This window comes from Spinacia oleracea, chromosome 1 (genome assembly GCF_020520425.1).
Source record: "Spinacia oleracea cultivar Varoflay chromosome 1, BTI_SOV_V1, whole genome shotgun sequence".
Lineage (NCBI taxonomy): Eukaryota > Viridiplantae > Streptophyta > Magnoliopsida > Caryophyllales > Amaranthaceae > Spinacia > Spinacia oleracea.
The window spans coordinates 131,571,426-131,594,761 of record NC_079487.1 but is presented as its reverse complement, the minus strand read 5'-3'; the positions used below and the strand labels follow the sequence as shown (position 1 = coordinate 131,594,761).

Below are 23,336 nucleotides of genomic sequence, written 5' to 3'. Positions count from 1 at the left end.
ATTTTTTCGAATAACGGAAGCAAGAAAGATACGGAATTTTGAGAACGTAAATAAAGAACACATAGATTTTACGTGGTTCATTAACAATGGTTAGCTACGTTAACAGACATAGAAGATGAAAGTATTCTTGATCTTCAGGAATAAAAATTACGGAATACAACTGAGTTATAACCTAAAACGTTTACATAACACTCTTCAAATGATACGGAAAGAATATAAAACATGGTCTCAAACAGATAACCCTCCTACTAGGCTACTATAAAAAATAAGCCCAAACAGATGCGAGATCAATCCCTGTGCCAGGTACTTCACTTTCCCTCTCCACCTCCTCCTCCGCCACTTGCATAGTTGCATCTAATCCATCTTCATTAAATCCAACTAAATTACTAAACCACCGTTCAATTCATTTCCCACTCTTCTCTTAACTAAGGCTATTTATCAATCAATTGTTGGTGTTATTCTCAATATCATGCGGAGTCAGTGGCGGTGCCAGGAATTTTCCGTTAAGGGTTCGAATTTTTTTTTTTAAAAGAAAAATACTTAATTGATATCAATAATAATCATAAAAACATATTTCAAATATCATTGTCCTAATTGCTTACAGTCATAATATCGGTTGCCAATGTGATGTTAGTGCAAATATACAGTTATAATTTATTAGGAGAGAAACCTAAGCGTTTTTTAGATAACACTTGCTTTTATTTATTTTTGACTACAAATAAGAGTATGGATGCAATCTCAAAGCCTTAACTCGTCAGTCCGTCACCACAATCCATTAATTAATAGGTAAACTAGAGAGAAGAAAAAATTTAAAATACTAATAAGTAAATTGAAGAAAAGATAAACTTGTAAATAGACAACGGAAAGTAAACTAAAGTAAAAATGAACTTAAAATACAAAAGGAAAGGAGTTATGGCAGGGATAGAAAAAATGAACTTAAAAATACAGAAAGGCTTGAGTTAAGCAGGGAATCGATCCCGCGCCCATTAGGAGATACTACGTATAACGCAGTTAGAACCACTGCCTCCTACCACCCATTTGAGTTAATTATGCTGCAATAATTACTAATAGTTTCTTTCTTTTATAAACGAATAACATTTTTCAAAATCCAGTAGGGGTTCAGTTGAACCCACTGAACCCCTACTGGTGCCGCCACTGTGCGGAGTACTTGTATAAGTAAATAATTACTCCCAGCCACAAAGTTTTTCCCATATATCTTGACATTAACCTTATGACATGCTACTTTTTTGTACTTACGTTGCTTTTCCTATGGAATTGAAAAGTTTTTCAATGTACACACTTCTCCCATTTTCTCAGGCTCCCAGCTCGTCTCTTATCTGTTCCATTTGGATAAATAATTTATATACTCCTAATTAATTAAGTACACTTCATATAAGACTCAACATGATTATACTTTTTAAGTAGACAACTTACCACTAAAACCTATATCTCCTAGTTTGTACGGATATAGATCATCAACTTCACTTCATGTGGAACAAAAATACAGTCACTCATAGCACACGCACTATCTAGAGATAAAGTTTCAAAAAAAGAAATGTCATTAGAGAGAGAAAAACTACTATAGTCCTTGATGCAACAGACTACAACTGGACCTAGGCCTTCCTTGCCACATGATCCACTTCCTTCAGCGGCTCTCTTCTTATTGACTTCAAACAAAGTCTTCTTTGACTTCTTAACATGTCCCTACACTACAGAATATGTTGACTAAAGAAACCTATATCTCCTTAGGAGTAGGCTTATATAATGGAAATAGAACACTACATAATTCTCGTTGACTTTTTTTTACTATACTTGTTGACTGTTTTTATATATTTATTTTAAGATACTAATTATATACTAATCCCTAAATAGATGTTGATCATTTAATCAACCCCGGGCCCCTCTAAAGATGGATGTGGGCTAGGTCGGGTCGAGCTACGGGAAGAGCCCACGGACCGTGGGCCTGAAACGGCCCGGCACCCACAAAGACCACTCTTCATCGGGTCAGGCCGTGTCGGGTAGAAAATTTCAAAATAGAGGCCTAAGGGCTCTCGTGCTGAGGTGGGTCGGCCTTCATACCGAATCCTAATTTGACTAGATTTAGCGTATTTTGTCCGAAAAATACGGCCCAAACCCGGTTCACAGCCCACGATTTTATGCTCGTGCGGCGCCCTGATTTTTTCGTTCCCGTGCCTCCCAGGCTCCCAGGCTTTGTTTGTGCCAGGTGATATCGGGCTTCGGGTCCGGCCTGAACCCTCTCTCTGCTTGACGTTCTTGACGTACTGCTTTTTCTTTATTGAATTTATTATTGCTGCATAGTTTTTTCGGCGGGAATTTATTAACACAACTTGTTGCAAACTTTATATTTTGGAAATAAAAATACTATACTATACGATACATGTTACTTGTTACATTAATCCAATTTAAACAACAATAAATTTTTTAAAAGACAATCACCCTAATATATTCATGCATGACAACACCCTAGCTCTTCTTGACTTTTTGAACGTACATCAACATCTTATCCACGTAAAACTGGGATACTTTGCTCATACCTAAAGAAGTTGCTTGGATCAACCATGGCCTTAACTTGCAACAACCTCTTCACATTTCCCTTAAAATATTTTAACGCAAAACAACCTAAACTCCCATTCTAGTTACTCCCAATATCAATATCTCTATAATTCAAGTATGCCTCTCTTGGATTCCTAGACACATACGGAGTAAACATTGCATGAAGATCTCGAATACCTTTCAGATTCCTACTCATAACCTCATCACTATCGTCTTCCCAAGTTGTAAGATATTGCATCTTAAAAATGTTTCCTTCTCTATGAGGAAACGCAGTCGAATTCTCTTGAATCTCACTCATCCTCCCACCATAAGGATTCCATTGAAGAAACACAGTTTCCAACTCGATCATCTTTTCCCATATTTTCTCTAATCCCGACCTTGGAATAGGTGTTTTCACAAAATCAGACTTGTGTTTTCCATACAAACGAGGCGGTGAAGGAGTTCTTTGCAATAGTACCTCAAGAGGTTTACCATTACCTATGAAAAAAGATACAGTTGATTCTACCCATGACATCTCAATGACATCATGTCTTTGCAATTTCAAAAGAGGAAATCTTTTGTTTATCAAAGAAACAAGGGATTTGGCACGTCCAAGATATAGCCCTGAAAATGAAACTCGAATCGTCTTGTTCGAATTCCCTCCTTGTTTATATTTATAAACCATAGGTTGCATTCTAATGAAGAGATTCCTATCAATTATAGAACTCACTTGTTGCCACTCAAGAACTATATCTGTCACACCTTGTTCCAAAGTTCTTGGAACGTCGAAACGTGTAACAATTCTTGGCACACGTACTAATTTGATTTTCCATGATAAAATGACACAAAAACTAGCACCTCCACCACCTCTAATAGCCCAAAAAAGATCTTCACCCATACTTTTACGGTTGAGAATTCTACCATTTGCATCAACAACTTGTGCATCAATAATGTTATCAATCGATAAACCGTATTTTCTCAACATGTTACCATAGCCACCCCCACTAAAATGGCCTCCAATGCCAAGAGTAAAGCATGCCCCTGCAGGAAAACCATGGATCTTACTCTTTTTACCAATTTTATAATAAAGTTCACCAATAGTTGCTCCAGCCTGAACCCAAGCTGTCTCACTTGCTATGTCAATATCAATGGATCGAAGATTAAACATGTCAAGAACAATAAAAGGAACATTTGCAACGTATGAGAAACCTTCATAATCATGTCCTCCACTTCTAATCCTAATTTGTAAACCATTTGATTTTGCACATGTTACGGTTGCTTGGATATGGGTTACATCCAAGGCCGCGACTATGGCTAGTGGTTTTGGGGTAGATGATGTGTTAAATCTACTATCTCTTATGTAGGATTGAAGAACGTTTAAGAAAGAAGGGTTGTTACGAGTGTAGACCGAGTTAGAGATTGGAAATGATGAGGAGTTTGAGTAGGATGGAAGGCATTCAAGAAAGTTATCAATGGATGAAGATGATGAAGCTTTAACATGGGAAGCAAAAATTATGATTAGAAATGAAAGAAGTATAATGTTAGAAGCTATGGAATATGAGTATAAGGCCTTCATTATTCTTAATTCTTCAATTCGTTGCCTTTCTAATGACTTGTGGAGTTTATTTAAGACAAACTTTTGTTGTTTTAATATATTAAGCTAATTTATAATTACTTACGTTGTACAGTACGTAGGAGAGAAATGAATAATGTGTTATTTATCATTAAGAGTTTGAGGCTACATATATATATTACAAGAGATCAGAATAACAAAGGAAAAGAAATCGTATCCTACCAAAAGAAAATATGAACGTAAATCAGTTTTTCATATTTACATTATCTTATGTTCATAACTGTAAAGATATTTACCTAAATTAAGCAAAGTAAATCAATCATTCACATAAGAAGGTCAAAGTTTTTTTATAAAGTTTTATATAAGACGGTCTTACTCAAAAGACTGTTTTGGTGTCATATAAGTTAAACAATGAGATTAATTAGTTAAGCATCGAAACAATTAGTTAAGCACTAGAAACAATTAGTTAAACAATGAAACTAATTAGTTAAGCACTAGAAGTAATTAGTTAAGCAATGAAACCAATTAGTTAAGCAATAAAAGTGGTTTTTCCGGTAAGGCGGTCTTACACAAAAGTTGTCGAAGTTTTTTTTGGGTTCTACTACGAGGAGCTCCCACCGCCTTCGGCAGGTGGACTAATCTTTTGCTGGAGTTTGCATGAGTACCTCAGTGGCCAACATCCCTCCCAGTTGAGGTTTTTTCCATTCTTAAAACTCGAACGCAAAACCTTGATTAAGAAGTAAAAGATCTTTGACCACTCATATCAACCTCAATTGGTAGAAGGTCAAAGATCATAACACAAAGATATCATATCACAGTTGTAATCAATCAAAAAGATATATAATATCAAGTGGGATTCTTGATATTAATTATCTCCAATTCTATGTACGGAGTACTACGTACTACGTAGTATGTAATAAATAATTAAAGATGTTATGTTTCAACTAATGAATCGTTTATCAAGATATTATAAAACACTCATCATGGAATGGAGCTAGCTATAATGACGTGAAGATATATTATTAGTATTAAATGTTTGAAGTCTTTCCAAAAAAAGTCAATGGTTTTTTTTTTTTTTTTTTTTTTTACATTCAATATAAGTAAATGGTTAAAGATTAGTGGAGACACTGTGGAGTACTATTTTTTTTTTTTTTTACCATTTAGTTACTTCCTCCGTCCTTGAATACTCGACCCGGTTTGACCGGCACAGAGTTTAAGGAATTTGAATTGACTTATTTAATTTAATGGGTAGTAGTTGATAGTGGGGTATTATTTTAATGTAGTTAGTGGGAGGTGGGTTAAGAGGTGGGGTTGGGGGAGAGTAGGGTTGAATTTTTAATTATTTTTTGCATAGAGTAGGGGGTAGGTGGGTTAATAGGGGTGGAGTGAGAAATAATATAATATTGTTAGAATATTTCTATTTTTAGAAACAGGTCAAATATTAAGGGACGACCCGATAAGGAAAACAGGTCAAGTATTCCGGTACGGAGGGGAGTATTTGGAGCTTTCAAATAAACAAATCAACAAACAAAAAAAGCAATCCTGTTGTACAGTAATCCCAATAATGTACGGAGTAGCATGTCTAGAAAAAGTACACTTTACTCCGTATCATAACAGGTTATTCCCTCCGTTTCAAAAAGTTCTTTACAGTTACTATTTGCACGCACTCCAATGCAATATTTAACTACTAATATATTAAATTTCGTACGTGGAAAAATTAAAAAAAGATGATATTCTTAAAATACATACCGAGACAAATCTAACAAGATCTTACATGTAACGTTTTGATGTACTCCCTCCATTCCTTTTTTATCTTCCTATTTCTATAAATGTCGTTCATATTTGATCTTCTTGTTTCTATTTTTGGACATGACTTTTTACCATAAATTTTCCCACCATCCCTTATTCACATTTTATGATTTTCCTATTCATCTACCCAACCCCACTTTTATGATTTTTTATTACTTTAAGAAAAATATCTTCTCTCTTTCATTTCTTTATTACTTCTCTTCATTTATTTATTATTTTCTCTTACACCCAATCATTACTCTTACACCCAATTATTATAAGATTCCATTTTCTTATTTTCCACCCCAAACACCAAATAGGAAGATCATTTAGGAATGGAGGGAGTATATAATAGTGAGAATTTACGGTCAAAATTTTTATATTTTGGACACATATTCCAAAGCGTAAAGAACTTTGAGAAACCGAGGAAGTATAAGACTCGTACGAGTCGTCCCGTATATACCACCATGTCATCTCCATAACTCTATTACATTTTCTATAACTCTATTACATTTTCTATTAGCTTTTAAAACATTCACACACAACCACCAAACCCCCCTACCCCTGCCCCTAAAAAAAAAATACTCAAATGCATATAAATGTCATTAATTAATGGCAAATTTGTCAAAAATAATTTTTTGCGAGAAATAATTTTTTAACTTTTTTTTGCCAAAACAGACCCTTTTTTTTAAAAGATAAGAAGTAGTCTTTACGAAAATCTGGTGCCCATCTAAGTAGATGAGCTGCGAAAACAGATCTTAGAGTAAAATAAATTTGCGAGAGAAAACCTTATCGTTGTTACTTGTTCTCTGCTGCTCGTGATAAACAAGTGAGCTGCTGGGATCTCGAACAAAACAAGGTTACATAAATCAAACTATACCGCACATTTTATTTTATTGATACACATTTCATACCTAGATACAACTTCATAATCACATAAATAAAACAATATACAAGTAAGTCACATACTCGATCGTATCTTACAATTATATACAAACACTCTTAATTTACCTGTATATCAGCTTTATTTTCTCTTAGGGAAAACTGGTATACTCTGCTCATACCTGAAGAAATCACTCGGATCGACCTTAGCCTTAACTTCCAACAATCTCTTGACATTATTCTTAAAGTAGTCCTGAGCAAAAACTAAGTTCCCATTATTGTTGGTACCAATATCAATATCCCTATAATTTAAGAATGCTTGTCTTGGGTTCTTAGTCACATAAGGAGTAAAAGTAGCATGAAGTTCTCTAGTAGCTTGGATATTCCTGTTTATAGCCTCAACACCATCATCTTGCCAAAGTGTAATGTATTGCATCTTAAATAGATTCCCTGCTCGATAAGGAAACGCCGTTGCATTCTCAGGAATCTCACTCATCCTCCCACCATAAGGATTCCATTGCATCAAAAATACATTATTTGATTGCAGTTGAATCATTTTCTTCCATATAGCTTCTAATCCTGCCCTAGGAATAGGTGTTTTTACATAATCGGACTTGTTTTTTCCATAGGAGTTGGACGGGGAAGGTGCCCTATCCAACAACACTTCAAGGGGAGTACCAATTGGGTTACCATTCCAAAATAAAGTTGTATTAATCCATGGCATCTCGGTGCAATCTTGTGCTTGTAATCCCAACCGCGGAAAACTCTTGTTCATCAATGGAACAAGTGTACTGGCGCGTCCAAGGTATAACGCAATGAATGTAACTTGGACCGTCTTGCTTCCTCCTTGTTGAATTGCCTGTGGTTGTACTCTGATAAAGAGTTTGTTATCAATCGTGGAAGCTACTTGTTGCCATTGCATGACTATATTTGTAGCACCTTGAGCCAACGTCCTTTGAACATTGAAAACTGTCACAATCTCTGGAACGCGTACTAGTTTTAATTTCCATGATAATATGACACAAAAACTAGCACCTCCACCACCCCTAATAGCCCAAAAAAGATCTTCACCCATGCTTTCGCGGTTGAGAATTCTACCATTTGCATCCACAACTTGTGCATCGATAATGTTATCGATAGATAAACCATATTGTCTTAACATATTCCCGTAGCCACCTCCACTAAAGTGGCCTCCGGCGCCAACAGTAAAACACACCCCTGCAGGAAATGCATGGATGTTACTCTTTTGGGAAATCTTATAATAAAGTTCACCTAGGGTTGCCCCAGACTGGATAGAAGCCGTCTCATTTGGTATATCAACGTCAATTGATCGTAAATTGAACATGTCAAGGATAATAAAGGGAACATTTGCAACGTATGATAGGCCTTCATAATCATGTCCACCACTTCTAATCCTAATTTCAATCCCATTTGTTTTTGCACATATAACGGTTGCTTGGACATGGGATATGTCCAAGGGCGTGACTATGGCTAGAGGTTTTGGAGTAGTAGACGTGTTAAATCTACTATTGCGTATGTAGTTTTGAAGAACACTCAAGAATGAAGAGTTGGTAGGAGTGTACACAGCGTTAGAGATTGGATGTGATGGATTTGAGCGAGATGGAAGACATTGAAGGAAATTGTCAATGGATGAATTTGAAGCACTTACGTGAGAAAGACAAAATACGAATAGGAATGAGAATAGTAGAGCATTAGTGTATAAGAATTTCATTTTGTTTGTAGTTTGATGTTTTGAATCGCTTGGTTGAGTCTATTTATAGAAATTTTGAATAGGAATTTTTGAAAGAGGATAATATTAATTAACGATATTGACTAAATAATATAACATTACAAAAAATTGTATTAAAGGCCAATAATCGTTGATTAACGACGGAATTTCTTGTCGTAAAACCGTCATAAAAGGGAGCCGTCGTTAATGGAAATTTTCGTCGTTAACCCGTCGTAAAAGACATTTGCGACGGTTGTTCCCGTCTTTGTTTGGTTGTTATCCCCGTCGCAAAAGGCTTTTGCGACGGAATTTTTGACCCGTCGCTATTAGGTTGTCGTTAAAGATACAAATTCGATCTTGTAGTTTGAGTCAAACTTTGAAAATTTCACTACAAGAAATTGTACTGTTAACGACGGGAAATCCCGTTGCAAAAGGCCAATAATTGTTGATTAACGAAGAGATTTCCTGTCGCGGACCCGTCATAAAAGGGGGCCGTCGTTAATAGAAAATCTCGTCGTTAACCCGTCGTAAAAGACATTTACGACGGTTATTCCCGTCTTTGTTAGGTTGTTAGCCCAGTCGCAAAAGGCTTTGACGACGGGATTTTTGACCCGTCGTAATTAGGTTGTCGTTAAAGATACAAATTCTTGTAGTGTTTTGACCATAAATTTCCATTAACCTATAAGAAATAAGATAGCCATGTGGGATGTTGTTAGATTTGTTTCAAAAATATTTTCGAAATATAAACTGTTTATAATTTATACGCGTGTAGAATTAGAAATATTTACGTTTTAAGTCGCGTCTTGAAAACCATAAAATATCAAATGGGGCAATCTTTTAGGGACGGGGAAGTATTTACTAGTCATCTTGGAATGCAAAATGTGCCGTGTTTGAAGATGATGTGCATTCAAGTTAGTAATGAAAATCTTGTAAACAAGAGCTACAAATCAAAATGATTAGTGCAAACATTATTGTCATTAGTCATTCGTCATTCCAGTTAAACACACGATCGTTCAAAATTTTGTGCCAAGAATTAGTCAAAAATATTAATTTAAAAAGAATGAGAGATGCATTATCATCCAAAGAATAATCATCTTTGCTAAACTTTCAATTGTTATATTATTATTTTATTTTATTTTTGTTGAAAGAGAGGGGTAAAATAAAGAGAAAAACGTACAAAAATCAACAAGCCATATCAAAATTAAAAACTAGAAAAACTACACTATTGACTTCATGTCCACCTCAAGTTAGCCTGCAACAACTAGCACCAAGCGAGACCGTAGACCGAGTCATTTCTTTCAAATCCTCTAATAAGACAGCCTGGATTCTTGGAGACTATTCAGGATAGTTATAACTTATAAGAATCACCACGTATGTTCATGTCAGAAAAAACCTCAAAGTTTGGTAACTAATAAACAACTCAATTAGCTCATACTTAAGGATAAATGATATTAATATAAGGAGAGTTTGAGGAAATGCCGTTGCATCCTCAGGAATCTCACTCATCCGCCCACCGTAAGGATTCCATTGCATCCGAACAATATTATCCAATTGCACTTCAATCATCTTTTTCCATATTGTCTCTAATCCTGCTCTTGGAATTGGTGTTTTCACATAATCAGACTTGTGTTTTCCATAGTAGGGACGGCGAGATGACGTCCTATTCAACAACACTTCAAGGGGAGTACCAGTTGGGTTACCATTCCAAAATAAAGTTGTATTAATCCATGGCATTTCGGTGCAATCTTGTGCCTGTAAACCCAACAGCGGAAAGCTCTTGTTCATCAACGGAATAAGTGAACTGGCGCGTCCAAGATACAACGCAATGAATGTAACCTGGACCGTCTTGCTTCCTCCTTGTTGAATTGTCTCTGGTTGTACTCTTATGAAGAGTTTCCTATCAACCGTGGAAGCTACTTGTTGCCACTGTATGACTACGTCTGTAGCACCTTGAGCCAAGGTCCTTTGAACATTGAAAACTGTCACAATCTCTGGAACGCGTACTAGATTTATTTTCCATGATAATATGACACCAAAACTAGCACCTCCACCACCCCTAATAGCCCAAAAAAGATCTTCACCCATGCTTTCACGGTTGAGAAGTCTACCATTTGCATCAATAACTTCTGCATCAATTATGTTATCAATCGATAAACCATATTGCCTTAACATATTCCCGTAGCCACCTCCACTAAAGTGGCCTCCGGCGCCAACAGTAAAGCATACCCCTGCAGGGAAAGCATGGATATTACTACCTCCGTTTCAAAAAGATCTTTACAGTTACTATTTGCACGGATTCCGGTGCAATGCTTGAACGTTAATATATCCAATTTTGTATAGAAAAAAATTATAAAAAATTGATATTTATAAAATACATTTAGAGATGAATCTAACAAGATATTTCATGATAATTTTTGATAGATATAATAGTGAGAATTTATGATCAAAGTTTTGATTTTTAGACACATTTTTCAAAGCGTAAAGATCTTTTTGAAACGGAGGTAGTACTCTTTTGGGCAATCTTATAGTAAAGTTCACCTAGGGTTGCTCCAGCCTGGATAAAAGCCGTCTCACTTGGTATGTCAACATCAATAGATCGTAAATTGAACATGTCAAGGATAACAAAGGGAACATTTGAGATGTATGAGAGACCTTCAAAATCATGCCCACCACTTCTAATCCTAATTTTTACACCATTTGTTTTTGCACATATAACGGTTGCTTGGACATGGGATACGTCTAAGGCCGTGACTATGGCTAAGGGTTTTGGTGTAGTAGACGTGTTAAATCTACTATCGCGTATGTAGTTTTGAAGAACACTTAAGAACGAAGAGTTCGTAGGAGTATAGATGGAATTAGAGATTGGATGTGATGGATTCGAGTGAGATGGAAGGCATTCAAGGAAAGTGTCAATGGATGAATTTGAAGCGCTTATATGGGAAAGAAAAAATAGAAATAGAAATAGAAATGAGAACAGTAGAGATTTCATTTTGTTTGTAGTTTGGTGTTTTCAATGGCTTGTTGAGTCTATTTATAGAAATTTTGACGACCAAAGACATCCATCGATGTATGAATGATAGATTATTATTACTAATCCGTATTATTAGTCAATATAAACTGCCAAGGATGTAACGGAAACGTACTTAGTCATTACAGAAAAATACACGACGAACACTCATTGTTTAATATTTTCACTGCATGACTTCATATTTTAGAATTTTAGAGAGATGATCATTATCATCCAAGAAACAATCGTCTGTTATTATGTCATTGATTTTTGTTTGGAAAACGTAGGAAGGGATATTATTGTTATTATGTCATTATTTAAAGACAAACTAGTGTGTCCTCGGGCGATGTCCCGATTACAATGTTGGATAATATATAAAAAAATTACGCATTTTTTACATGTGTTGCGTTTTGCGTATGCAAGTTTGACCTTTTTTTTAATAACTATTCGGAGATCGTTTATTTTATTAATTTGGATGTGATGTATTGTATGTAGTACGTATCAATTTTCAGTAATAGTGTTATTCCCTTTTTGGTTGTTAATTAGTATTTGTAAATCATGTCCAATATCTAATAAATGTTTTGTGTATATGTTATGATCCACATGTGCTAACACAATTCTTGACTAATTAATGAAAAACGTGTTCTATTATATGTAGAAAATGGAAAAATAAAAAATGCAGTCATTATTCACAACCATTTTCAATAATGGTAACAAAATTAAATTTTCTTGCAATCACTATGTGGTGAAATTAGAAAATTAATACGGAGTAACATACACCATGTGAAAAAATAGTGTAAATACACGTACATACTAATCCTATCCCACTTAAATATATTTGAATAGAGTTAAAAGGCATAAATAATAGGGTACTCCCTCCGTCTCTTTTTGTTTTTTACGTTTTCCTTTTTGGGTATTTCAAAATGTTCTTTACATTTCTTTTTATATTATCACATAAATAACTTATATTCTATCAAAATTTGTGTCCAATTATTATTATTTTAACCAATTAAATTCATTGGGTCATTTAATCTCTCACACTTTTCCATTGGGACATTAAATTTTTTTTCATTTCCCAATATCAGAATTTTGATAAAAGTGAAAACATTATAAATAAACGTAACTTATCTTGTTTAAATAAAAAAATTGAGGAATCTCGATGCAAATTAATTATTCGTTAAAACGCGTGAAAAATACAAAACGTAAAAAACAAAAAGAGACGGAGGGAGTAGTTAAGATGGTCATCTATATACCCTTTGGGTATACAATAGTGTCATACCCTAGGCTGTGATTGGTTTAGATTTGTAAATTTCATGTGGGTTTCACATTTTAGATTTAAATTTTAATCCCATGTGGGGTTGCTTATGTGAAAACAACCAATGGGAGTTCAGGGTATGACACTATTTCATACCCAAGGGGTATATGTATCAGCTTCCTCATCTTTCTATTATATTTCTTGTTGGTTTCAGGTGACACATGACGGCGTGACATGATTTAACTTGGAGATTTAATAATAGTATAGATTTATCAAATAAGACATTTTATAGCTCAAATTTTACAAGAAAGAACCTTATATAATTTATTTATTTTATAAAATCACCTAAAGCAAATTTTGTAAAAAATTTGCCCCATATGTGCGCACACGCCACTAAAACCAGATGAAGACAATAAGCTTTTACATTGGCTTTGTAAAAAAAAAAAGAACTTTAAGTTGACCCTCTTTTTAAGTTGTACCAAAAATAACGATGACTTTAAGTTGACCCTCTTTTTTAAGTTGTACCCAAAAAAAACTTTAAAACTTTAAGTTGAAAGAGGATAAAATAAATCAGGTGTTGACCTTCTGTTCTCTTCTTCCCTGCTTTTGGCGCCATGTTCCCCTTTCTTCTATTTTCTTTCTTATGCTTCTTTCGCAAATTTGTCATCTACAGTGGAAACATCTCAATTTTCTTTATCTTTGGTCTACAAAAAATTCGAGCAATTGAAGAGGAAATGTTTGCTTGAATTTTACTTATTGCCCACGAGGTGTTTGATGAAATGTTTAAGTGAAATTTTGTAATTTTGGCGAATGGGTAATATTGGTATGTGAAGGTCTCATTCGCATAAACTTACCAAAAAATAATCATCACAAATTCGCAAAGTCGAAGGTGAAGATAATTTTAATGCCAATATGGCCATTTCTCAATTCTGGAGGATGGCAATAGAATAGGTAATGACCCTGGGTTCCCCTGAAACTATATTCACTTATGAGCTCTGATTATCAGATATGAGGTTTACTGATCCAGACTGTTGAGGTCTTTTGATTCCGAAAACTCTCTTTTGTTCTATGTTTTATTTCTCTTTTCTGCAAAACAGTTACAGTAAGTTTTTTTTAATGTACTAACTGTATTACAGTGCCTGTTAATGACAAGTTTGAAGAGTTTATGCACTAACTATGGCTGTTCACAAGGAAGGTGTATTGACTACTGCAGGGGACACCAGCATCTGCAACTCATCCACTCAACTTCAAGCGGCCTAAAGATATAAGACTTGTATCAGATACTACAGCATCTGTAAGTCTGTTTGATCACTTTTAAGTTAATACATCTTCACCGATTCATATGGCATTATCTTATGTATGCTGCATTGAGAAACAGTGATTTCGCAAACTGTTGTTTAATTTTCTTCTATTAGAATAAGTTTTGCACTTGTATTATTCATACTGATTCATAATTACATAACCCAAGCAATTAATATACAAGTACTCTATAAGTTTTAAACAATGTATACAATATATACCAACACTTTTTTCCTATACCTTTATATATCAGCTTGATTGTTTCTTAGGAAAAACTGGTATGCTCTGCTCATACCTGAAGAAATTGCTCGGATCGACCTTGGCCTTAACTTCCAACAATCTCTTCACATTGTTCTTAAAAAAGTCCTGAGCAAAACCTAAGTTCCCATTAGTATTGGTACCTATGTCAATGTCCCTGTAGTTTAAGTATGTTTCCCTTGGGTTCTTAGACACATATGGAGTAAATGTTGCATAAAGGTCTCTAGTAGCTTGGATATTCTTATTTATAGCATCAACACTACCATCTTGCCAAAGTGTAAGGTACTGCATCTTAAAGAGGTTCCCTGCTCGATGAGGAAATGCCGTTGCATTCTCAGGAATCTCGCTCATCCTCCCACCATAAGGATTCCATTGCATCAGTAAAATGTTATTTGATTGCACTTGAATCATCTTCTTCCATATAGCTTCTAATCCTGCCCTTGGAATAGGTGTTTTCACATAATCAGACTTGTGTTTTCCATAGGAGTTGGACGGGGAAGGTGTCCTATCCAACAACACCTCAAGGGGAGTACCAATTGGGTTACCATTCCAAAATAAAGTAGTTCTAATCCATGGCATCTCGGTGCAATCTTGTGCTTGTAAACCCAACCGCGGAAAGCTCTTGTTCATCAACGGAACAAGTGCACTAGCCCTCCCAAGATATAACCCAATGAATGTAACTTGGACCGTCTTGCTCCCTCCTTGTTGAATTGTCTGTGGTTGTGCCCTAATAAAGAGCTTCTTATCAATTGTGGAAGCTACTTGTTGCCATTGCATCACCACATCCGTAGCCCCTTGATCTAAGGTCTTTTGAACATTGAAAACTGTCACAATCTCTGGAACGCGCACTAGTTTGATTTTCCATGATAAAATGACCCCGAAACTAGCACCTCCACCACCTCTAATGGCCCAAAAAAGATCTTCACCCATACTTTTACGGTTGAGAAGTCTACCATTTGCATCCACAACTTGTGCATCGATAATGTTATCGACTGATAAGCCATATTGCCTTATCAAATTCCCATAGCCACCTCCACTAAAGTGGCCTCCGGCGCCAAGAGTGAAGCACACCCCTGCAGGGAAAGCATGGATCTTACTCTTTTGGGAAATCTTATAATAAAGCTCACCTAGAGTTGCTCCAGCTTGGATAGAAGCCGTCTCACTTGGTATGTCAACATCAATGGATCTCAAATTGAACATATCAAGGATAACAAAGGGAACATTTGAAGTGTAAGAGAGTCCTTCAAAATCATGTCCACCACTTCTAATCCTAATTTCAACCCCACTTGTTTTCGCACATATCACGGTTGCTTGGACATGAGACACGTCCAAGGCCGTGATAATAGCTAGAGGTTTTGGTGTAGTAGACGTGTTAAATCTACTATCGCGTATGTAACTTTGAAGAACACTTAAGAACGAAGCATTTGTAGGAGTATAGATGACGTTAGAGATCGGATGTGATGGATTTGGGCGAGAAGGAAGGCATTGAAGGAAATTATCAATGGCTGAATTTGAAGCTCTTATATGGGAAAGACTGAATACGAATAGAAATGAGAATAGTAGAACATTAGTGTATATGAATTTCATTTTGTTTTTAGTTTAATTTGGTGTTCGTTACTAATGAATTTGATGAGTCTATTTATAGAAACTTTGGAGAGCATGTTAGACAGCGATTGAACTTAATATGCACGATGGATTAGTAGTCAATATGGACTGCAAAATGTGGCGTGTTTGAAGACGCGCATACAAGTTGTGAATAAATATCTTGTAAACAATATAAGTGCAAACGTAGTCATTAGCCATTACTTATAATTATACCACGAATAGTCAACGTTCAAAATTTTATGCCAGATTCAGGAAATGTTTATACTCCATTCGTTGCTAAATAACTGTCGACATGGCATCTGCATAATAATTTTAGGGGAAAAAATCATTAAATAAAGATATCGATTATAATGATTTCAAATCATGAGAAAATTTAAACGACAATTATTAAGGTGTAACATACATATATTCGTACAAATGTTAAGGAAAAACAAAATATCTTGTTCATTAGTTGTCATTTGTACAAAACTGTCAGCTGTTAGTTGTCATTAGTAAAATTATAATCTATCTATTTCATAAATTCATAATATAATGTTATGACAAGTACTTCTAATTTTTAAAATGCTGGATTATAATAATGATATTATTGATAATACGAAACCCCATGCATTACAAAATAACACATATTCGTGGATCGATCCATATAATTAATGTTTGATTAGGTTAATACGGAATATCATTTTTCTTTATTACAAGTTCCATTTGTTTTACTGAGTTTACATTCATCAGAAAATCTATTTATCATGTGGCAATCTCCATTACTGCACATCATAATTTCATACACGTCAATACGTCATAGGGGATTGGGGATAAATTTTGGAGTATGTTAAACTTTCGGATTTTGGAATAATTGAGAGATTATAGTACGGATTTTTCACGAAATACCCCCGAGTTTTAAGTTTATTCACCAAATACCCTTGTTGTTTCAGTAATTCACCAAATACCCCTGAGGTTTCATTTTCTCGCATGACTTAACCCTGCCGTTAAGTGGAGGAAGTAAAAACACATATCTGATATGTGTGTCCAAATACATATCAGAACATAAGACAAAATAGGAAAAAGGACAAAAAAAAAATTAAATGGTACTTTTCTAAACACAAATGGTACTTTTTTTTACAGAATGGTATTTTTTTTTTACAGAATGGTACTTTTTTTACATGAATGGTACTTCCTTTTTTGTCTTTTAGCTATTTGTCTTTTAGTTGATATGTGTTTGTTGTTGCATGCCCGATATCCGCCTCGACGCACTCCCGTTAAGTGGCTGTTAGAAACTTTATTTCACAAGATATCCCTGTATTTCAAACAAATTTATTTCACCATGGTTTCATATGTTTTCACCATATGCCCCTATGTTTTCTGATGATTTCACCATATGCCCCTGCTTTGAACCAGAACGTCCAGGGCAGCCCTTTGCTGTGAACCAGAACCACCATTTCCCCCCTTTCCGGCAATTAAGAAGTTTTCATTACTAAAATCAATAGATTGCTGAACAACATCACAACTTTTCTGATATCCTCATATATAACAGTATGCAATATGGATATCCAAAAAAATAAATCAGTAAACTGAATTCATCCAGGGCACCATTGTACCATACCCACATGAGATAATTAACATCAACCAAATGGCATTACAACAATTAATAGGACTTGACATTGAAACAAGAAAGAGCGAATTGAGCTTCCGCTGCCTATGAGAAGGCGAAGTGGCAACTGGGCTACTAACACCCGAAGACTTGAGACTAACACAGTAACACTAGCACTACCCTCCTCTTCAAAAACTGATGAACTCGAAGCAACAGCTGATTGTTTGTTCTCCAAACAACACTCCTCCGCTTTCAAATCACCTTCTGCCATCTTGATTTCTACTACTCCGTAGTACAAATTGAAAAAATCCGCATCCTAATTGCAATCACCAACCTAATTTAATTAACCACAAAAATTAAACTCAATAGTTAAAGACATATAAAACTAGAAAACATGATACAAAAATTAACAAATCAAAAAATGGAGTAGTGTGCACTAACATACAAGCCAAGGTTAAGGCTAACATACAAGCTGATAAATGGAGTAGTGTGCCTGCCTAGTGTGCACTAACATACAAGCTGAGAAATTTAGCAGCCACAACAAATGGAGTAAAGGCTAAGGTTAACGATATTACCAAAATCTACAAGATTGCAATTTAACAATGTTTACATGAGCAATTGGTAACAAAATGATCTCTGAAGCCCCATAAACAGAGAAATTTATTGTTTTGATTCAGAAGCCAGAAAACAAAAATGGAAAACATAATATCCTCATCAAAGCATTCTGAGATCAGCAATACAAACTTTCTGATCTCAAATTCTCTGAGATCTCAGTTTCCCAGCGATCACCATTCTCATAAACCCTAAAATCAAATTCCTCTAATCTCAATTTAACTATGCATAATCAACACAAATAAAACACGGATCTTAGCTTCATTTACCAGATCAAAACCAAAAACCCAGCAAAAATCAACCAGAAAAAACCTTGAATTCCTCAAAGGAACACGAAAACTTTGATTTTGCAACGTATTTAAATGCAATCAAACGAATTATTAATAAAAAAAGAGGGGAAGAAATCCATCAAATTTGTAAGGAAAGTCGTATAATTACACAACTAAATGACTTAGTCATCAAAATGCAGCAACCAAGCAAATGAACACAAAATCATAACCAACAATAAAACACAAATTCTTATTTACAAGGGTTGTACAATAAATATTGTACACGACAGTAAAAGTTAACTCAAAATGCTTAAAAGTTAAGTTTATATATGTAAAAGTTATCCATTTTTTAGTGATAAATTTTTTCATTTTAACAAAACTTATTTCTTCAAAATCACTAATAATGTATAAAATTAATCATTTAACTCTTTAAAATATTTATCTATTAACATTTTTTACTAATATAAAAGTTAATCAAAACTAGGTTAAAGTTACAAAAAAATGGGTAAAAGTTATCTTGGTGTACAATAATTTATTGTACACCTAGTACACGCAAGACCTTTTGACAATAAAATCGAAAGGAAAAAAATGCAGGACTCAAGGAAAAAGAGGAGATTGTAACCTTTTAGCGCGCTTCGGGTCGATGAAAGCAAGTTCAGCGACTCTCTCCTATGAATTTGTTCTTCCATGCATCCCCACTTTTCTCTCTCCTCCATTTCCACCACCGACCCTCCTCTCTCCTCCACCTTCGCATCATTAATACAGCTACTTTTTTTTTTTGGATAAACAAATTAATTCATTGATTAAAAAGTTATACGACATCTACATAAAAATTTAAATCTAACAAATACATAACAATCGAATCAAATAAAAACTTCCTTTCACCATAGCTACGATCGTAGTATATCAAACATTCTGTATACCCTCTTTTACTCCCTCCGTCCCGGAATACTCGACCCGGTTTGACCGGCACAGAGTTTGAGAGACTTGAATTGACTTATTTAATTTAATAGGTAGTAGTTGATAGTGGGGTATTATTTTAATGTAGTTAGTGGGAGGTGGGTTAAGAGGTGGGGTTGGAGGAGAGTAGGGGTTGAATTTTTAATTATTTTTTGTATGGAGTAGGGGGTAGGTGGGTTAATAGGGGTGGAGTGAAAAATAATATAATATTGTTAGAATATTTCCATTTTTAGAAACATGTCAAGTATTAAGGGACGGCCCGATAAGGAAAACAGGTCAAGTATTCCGGGACGGAGGGAGTATATCGCTGAGATTTACAGCCTTCATTGACGAGGGGATCTATAGATCTGTTGTAGCCGTGACAAATATGATTTCTGTCTGATTCGTCTGATTGTAGTCGAAAGATTGACATCCTCTTCGATCTCGCATAAATCTTTACCAAATTAAGAAACAACCTGAACTAAACTAAACACACAAAACTTAACTAGAAATAAATCCACCATGGGGGTACTTACTAAACTTAAACAAGCAAACCCACCAGAGGGGTACTTACTACACTGAAACTATGTAGTTTTATTGAGATCTAACGCAAAAACACAACATAGTTGAAAGAGAAGGGGCGGAAATAACCAAATTTCCGAAGAAAATTGGTTATTTCCGCCCTTGAAAACCCTAATTTTTATAAACCCTAAAAAGAGAGAGAAGAGAGAGAGAGAGAGGGGAGAAGCGGCTCAGTTGTTCATTAATACAGCTACATGAATACTACGGAGTATTTTGTAATTCATGATCAATTCAAATTATATTACCTTTAAAAATATAATACTAATTTTTTTTTATATAAAAATAACTATTTTTTATTTATCTTGACGTAAAGTTTCGAATTATTAACTTTTTAGTTTTTTTTTTAATAATATTACGATGTATAAAGATATTTATGCTTGTATATGTATAGAGTCGTTTTGTTTCGCGAATTGGTATGAGTTTGGAATCAGGAATGAAAGCAATGTGGTATCGGATTGGAACTTTATTCTTAATATCATGTGTTTAATTTAATTTGCTTAGGAATAGATTTTTTTTATTATTATTTTATTTACAAACTTTTATATAAGGCGGTCTTACACAAAAACTGCATTAGTGTCATATAAGTTAAGCAATAAAATTAATTAGTTAAGCACTCAAACTAATTAGTTAAGCACTCAAACTAATTAGTTAAGCACGGGAAGAAATTAGTTAAACAATGGAACTAATTTAGTTAAGCACTTAAACTAATTTAGTTAAGCACTTAAACTAATTAGTTAAGCAATTGTACGAATTAGTTAAGCAATCAAAGTGGTCTTTTCGGTAAGACGGTCTTACACAAAAGTTGTTGTTATTTATTTCATACCTAGAGTCCTAGAGGCATGGTATGAGCCATACTTGTCTCCCTCATTGGATTTCTAAGCCTCATACGTTCTGGATTTGATAAATGGTTTAGAATTTACAAATTTCTTAAACAAACGCTAAGTATGATTTTTACTCATTCCAAACCCATACCTCATATCAAAAATTTGTGTGCTAGACACTCCCTAAAAGTATAAACGCTAGGTATGTAGCATTATAGGCTTACAGCTGCGCTGTTGGACAGCTTATTGCAAATTGTAGTCTTGTATTCCGTGCTTTTAGTTTAGGTAATTTCAACATTGGACCTTTGCTAATTGCTACTTCCCTTGTGAACTCGTTAGTATTTGCCCGTCAATCATTCAGCCCAATCCACATGACATCCACAACCCACACAACAATACAACAATAAATTAACCCAGCCCGAGTTGACGACTTCGAGACTTCAAAAGTTGGGTTGGGGTGGATAAGGATTAAGGAGGCTAAGCTTAACTTGGAATACAACAACAACGTGCCTAGTTCCCTAATACGTTAATTCTTTCACATTCAATTAATACAGATTACGAAGAATAGAACATTAGTAGACCTGTCAAACGGGTCAGTCGAGTCGGGTTGTATAAAATTATTTTCGAGTTCAGGTTAGTTCGGATCGATTATTTTGGGTTCGGGTTTACAAATGTTTGTTCAGGACCCAGAACTTTCGGGTTTGGGTCGACCCAACGGGTTGAGAGTTTTTAAAACTCGTATTATATTTTCATTAATTTAGGTAATAAATATACAAAATATTGGCACAAAGTAACAAATTTTCCTACACAAGTTTATATTTAGTCAAATTCAATCCTAAAATGGATTATAATTCAAACTAAAATCATATTACACCCAACAATAGTAACAACAACTTCTTTATTATGCTTAAAATTCCTCATAATATCATTTTATTACTACAAAAACAATGATTTTCAATCAGTCGGGTTTTGACCCATTATTTTTTGGGTTGTTCTGATAAAATCGGGTTACGGGTCACAAAATATCATTCAGCCCATTAGAAGTTACCATATTTCATTTTATCAAATAGACTTTGGGTGTTAGGTTTGGATAATGAGTAATGAAATCATGGAGGTATCGGCCCATGTGTTTGGTTTTGTCCAATTATCAACTCTTTTTTTTCTCTTTTGTTTACTAAAAGTTTGGTATGAGTCATACGGTTATACATACTTCCTCTTTTGGAAATTTAAACCGTCTACTTTGTAGATTTACGCCTTTGAGATAAAAGTTTAGAAATCATTTCTTAAACAAACACTAGGTGTAAGTTATTCTCATTCTAAAGACATACCTCATACCCAAATTACGTGAACCAAACACCCCCCTTAAGATTTAATGGATGCTCTACTTAATGCTATCTAGCGGTATCCAAATTAATTAACTCTTAATAGTAAATTATCCTATTCATTAATCAAATCTACAGGTAGACAAAAGAGAATAACAAACAATGAAAATTTTGTGCAATTGAGCCACAGTAGTATTCCAAAGAGGTAAGGAGGGATTTGAACCAACACTCTATCTTACATAAGGGTGATGATAAAGGTCGTAAGTTGCGACAACATTTAGTTGTCACAATTTTACGTGTCGCAGTTTAATTGGTACATATAGGCGCCACATAGGCTATGTGTCATCAGAATATTTTTACTATCGATTCAATATTTTTACAATGAAAATATGTAAATAAGGTAGTCGATATAAAGAAAGAAACAACTTAGAATATTAAGATTTTCCTACCTTTTTTTAACATGTATAATAGATCATATAAGTTAAATATTTTAGTTTCCAATTTAAATCATGACACATAAGCATGTCATGTCATCATTGTGACACGGCTTAAAGGTCGCATGTTGCGACCTTTATCATTTTCGCTTATATAAACCTTCGATATTTATCACTAGATTAAAACCTCATTGATAGACAATGAATTACCAATGGCAAAAACTAGAATCATGTTTGGAATGATCGCTCAAGGGAAAGTAGAGTAGTATAATTATTAAATCCAGGAAATATAATTTATTTTTATTTTTTTTTGAGAAAACCCAAAGGGGCGATTAGTTCATTATATCAGCTGCAGCAATGTTTAAAACACTACAAGGAAACTCAGCATCCCACTTTCTAGTCCCAAAGTTCCATGGTTGTAGATGGGCTAGATCGTGAGCTACTTTATTACCACTACGTTTTACGAAAGACCAAACAACATTTAAAAAATTCGAACAAAATGCCATGATATCTTCTACCACTAACCAAAACTCACTGCAGCCACTCGCTTCCCTACGAAGAGCCTGGATTACACCCAAACAATCGCTCTCCACTACTACTCTTTGCATACCCAACTCAGCGCATAATTCCATACCAAATAAGACAGCCTTGGCCTCCGCCACGTTCGTTGCCCATTTCTCACACCCTTGTCTCACAGCACAACTTACTACACCACCCTCGTCGTCCCGAATTACTGCCCCCATACCCGAGCCAACCTCTCCCAACAGCCCTGCATCAACGTTTACCTTGTACCAACCTTCTTCCGGCTTCGACCATTCCACCG

General features: G+C 34.8%; 4 protein-coding genes across 5 annotated transcripts; all 4 read right to left on the bottom strand.

The window, feature by feature from the left end:
* Nucleotides 1-2,353: 2,353 nt before the first annotated feature.
* Nucleotides 2,354-4,250, bottom strand: LOC110787150 (berberine bridge enzyme-like 14). The gene has a single exon (XM_021991721.2). It carries the CDS (start codon nt 4,127-4,129, stop codon nt 2,654-2,656), a length of 1,476 nt encoding a protein of 491 aa, XP_021847413.2. The 5' UTR covers nt 4,130-4,250; the 3' UTR covers nt 2,354-2,653.
* A 2,524-nt stretch (nt 4,251-6,774) lies between these two features.
* On the bottom strand, nt 6,775-8,539 carry LOC110787219 (berberine bridge enzyme-like 3). Its single transcript, XM_021991804.2, has one exon. The coding sequence runs from the start codon at nt 8,526-8,528 to the stop codon at nt 6,939-6,941; it is 1,590 nt and encodes a 529-aa protein (XP_021847496.2). The 5' UTR covers nt 8,529-8,539; the 3' UTR covers nt 6,775-6,938.
* Nucleotides 8,540-9,775: 1,236 nt separating this feature from the next.
* On the bottom strand, nt 9,776-11,514 carry LOC110787221 (berberine bridge enzyme-like 3). Of its 2 annotated transcripts, none has more exons than XM_056828973.1 (2): nt 11,034-11,514; nt 9,776-10,780 (listed from the first exon to the last, which is right to left on the bottom strand). In XM_056828973.1, the coding sequence occupies exons 1-2, from the start codon at nt 11,512-11,514 to the stop codon at nt 9,903-9,905; spliced, it is 1,359 nt and encodes a 452-aa protein (XP_056684951.1). In that variant the 3' UTR covers nt 9,776-9,902. The 2 variants fall into 2 exon arrangements, with proteins under 2 accessions (XP_056684951.1, XP_056684950.1); XM_056828972.1 differs by having other exon boundaries at nt 9,777-10,753; nt 11,064-11,514.
* A 2,645-nt stretch (nt 11,515-14,159) lies between these two features.
* Nucleotides 14,160-15,951, bottom strand: LOC110787222 (berberine bridge enzyme-like 4). Its single transcript, XM_021991806.2, has one exon. It carries the CDS (start codon nt 15,929-15,931, stop codon nt 14,336-14,338), a length of 1,596 nt encoding a protein of 531 aa, XP_021847498.1. The 5' UTR covers nt 15,932-15,951; the 3' UTR covers nt 14,160-14,335.
* Between the last annotated feature and the right edge of the window lie 7,385 nt (nt 15,952-23,336).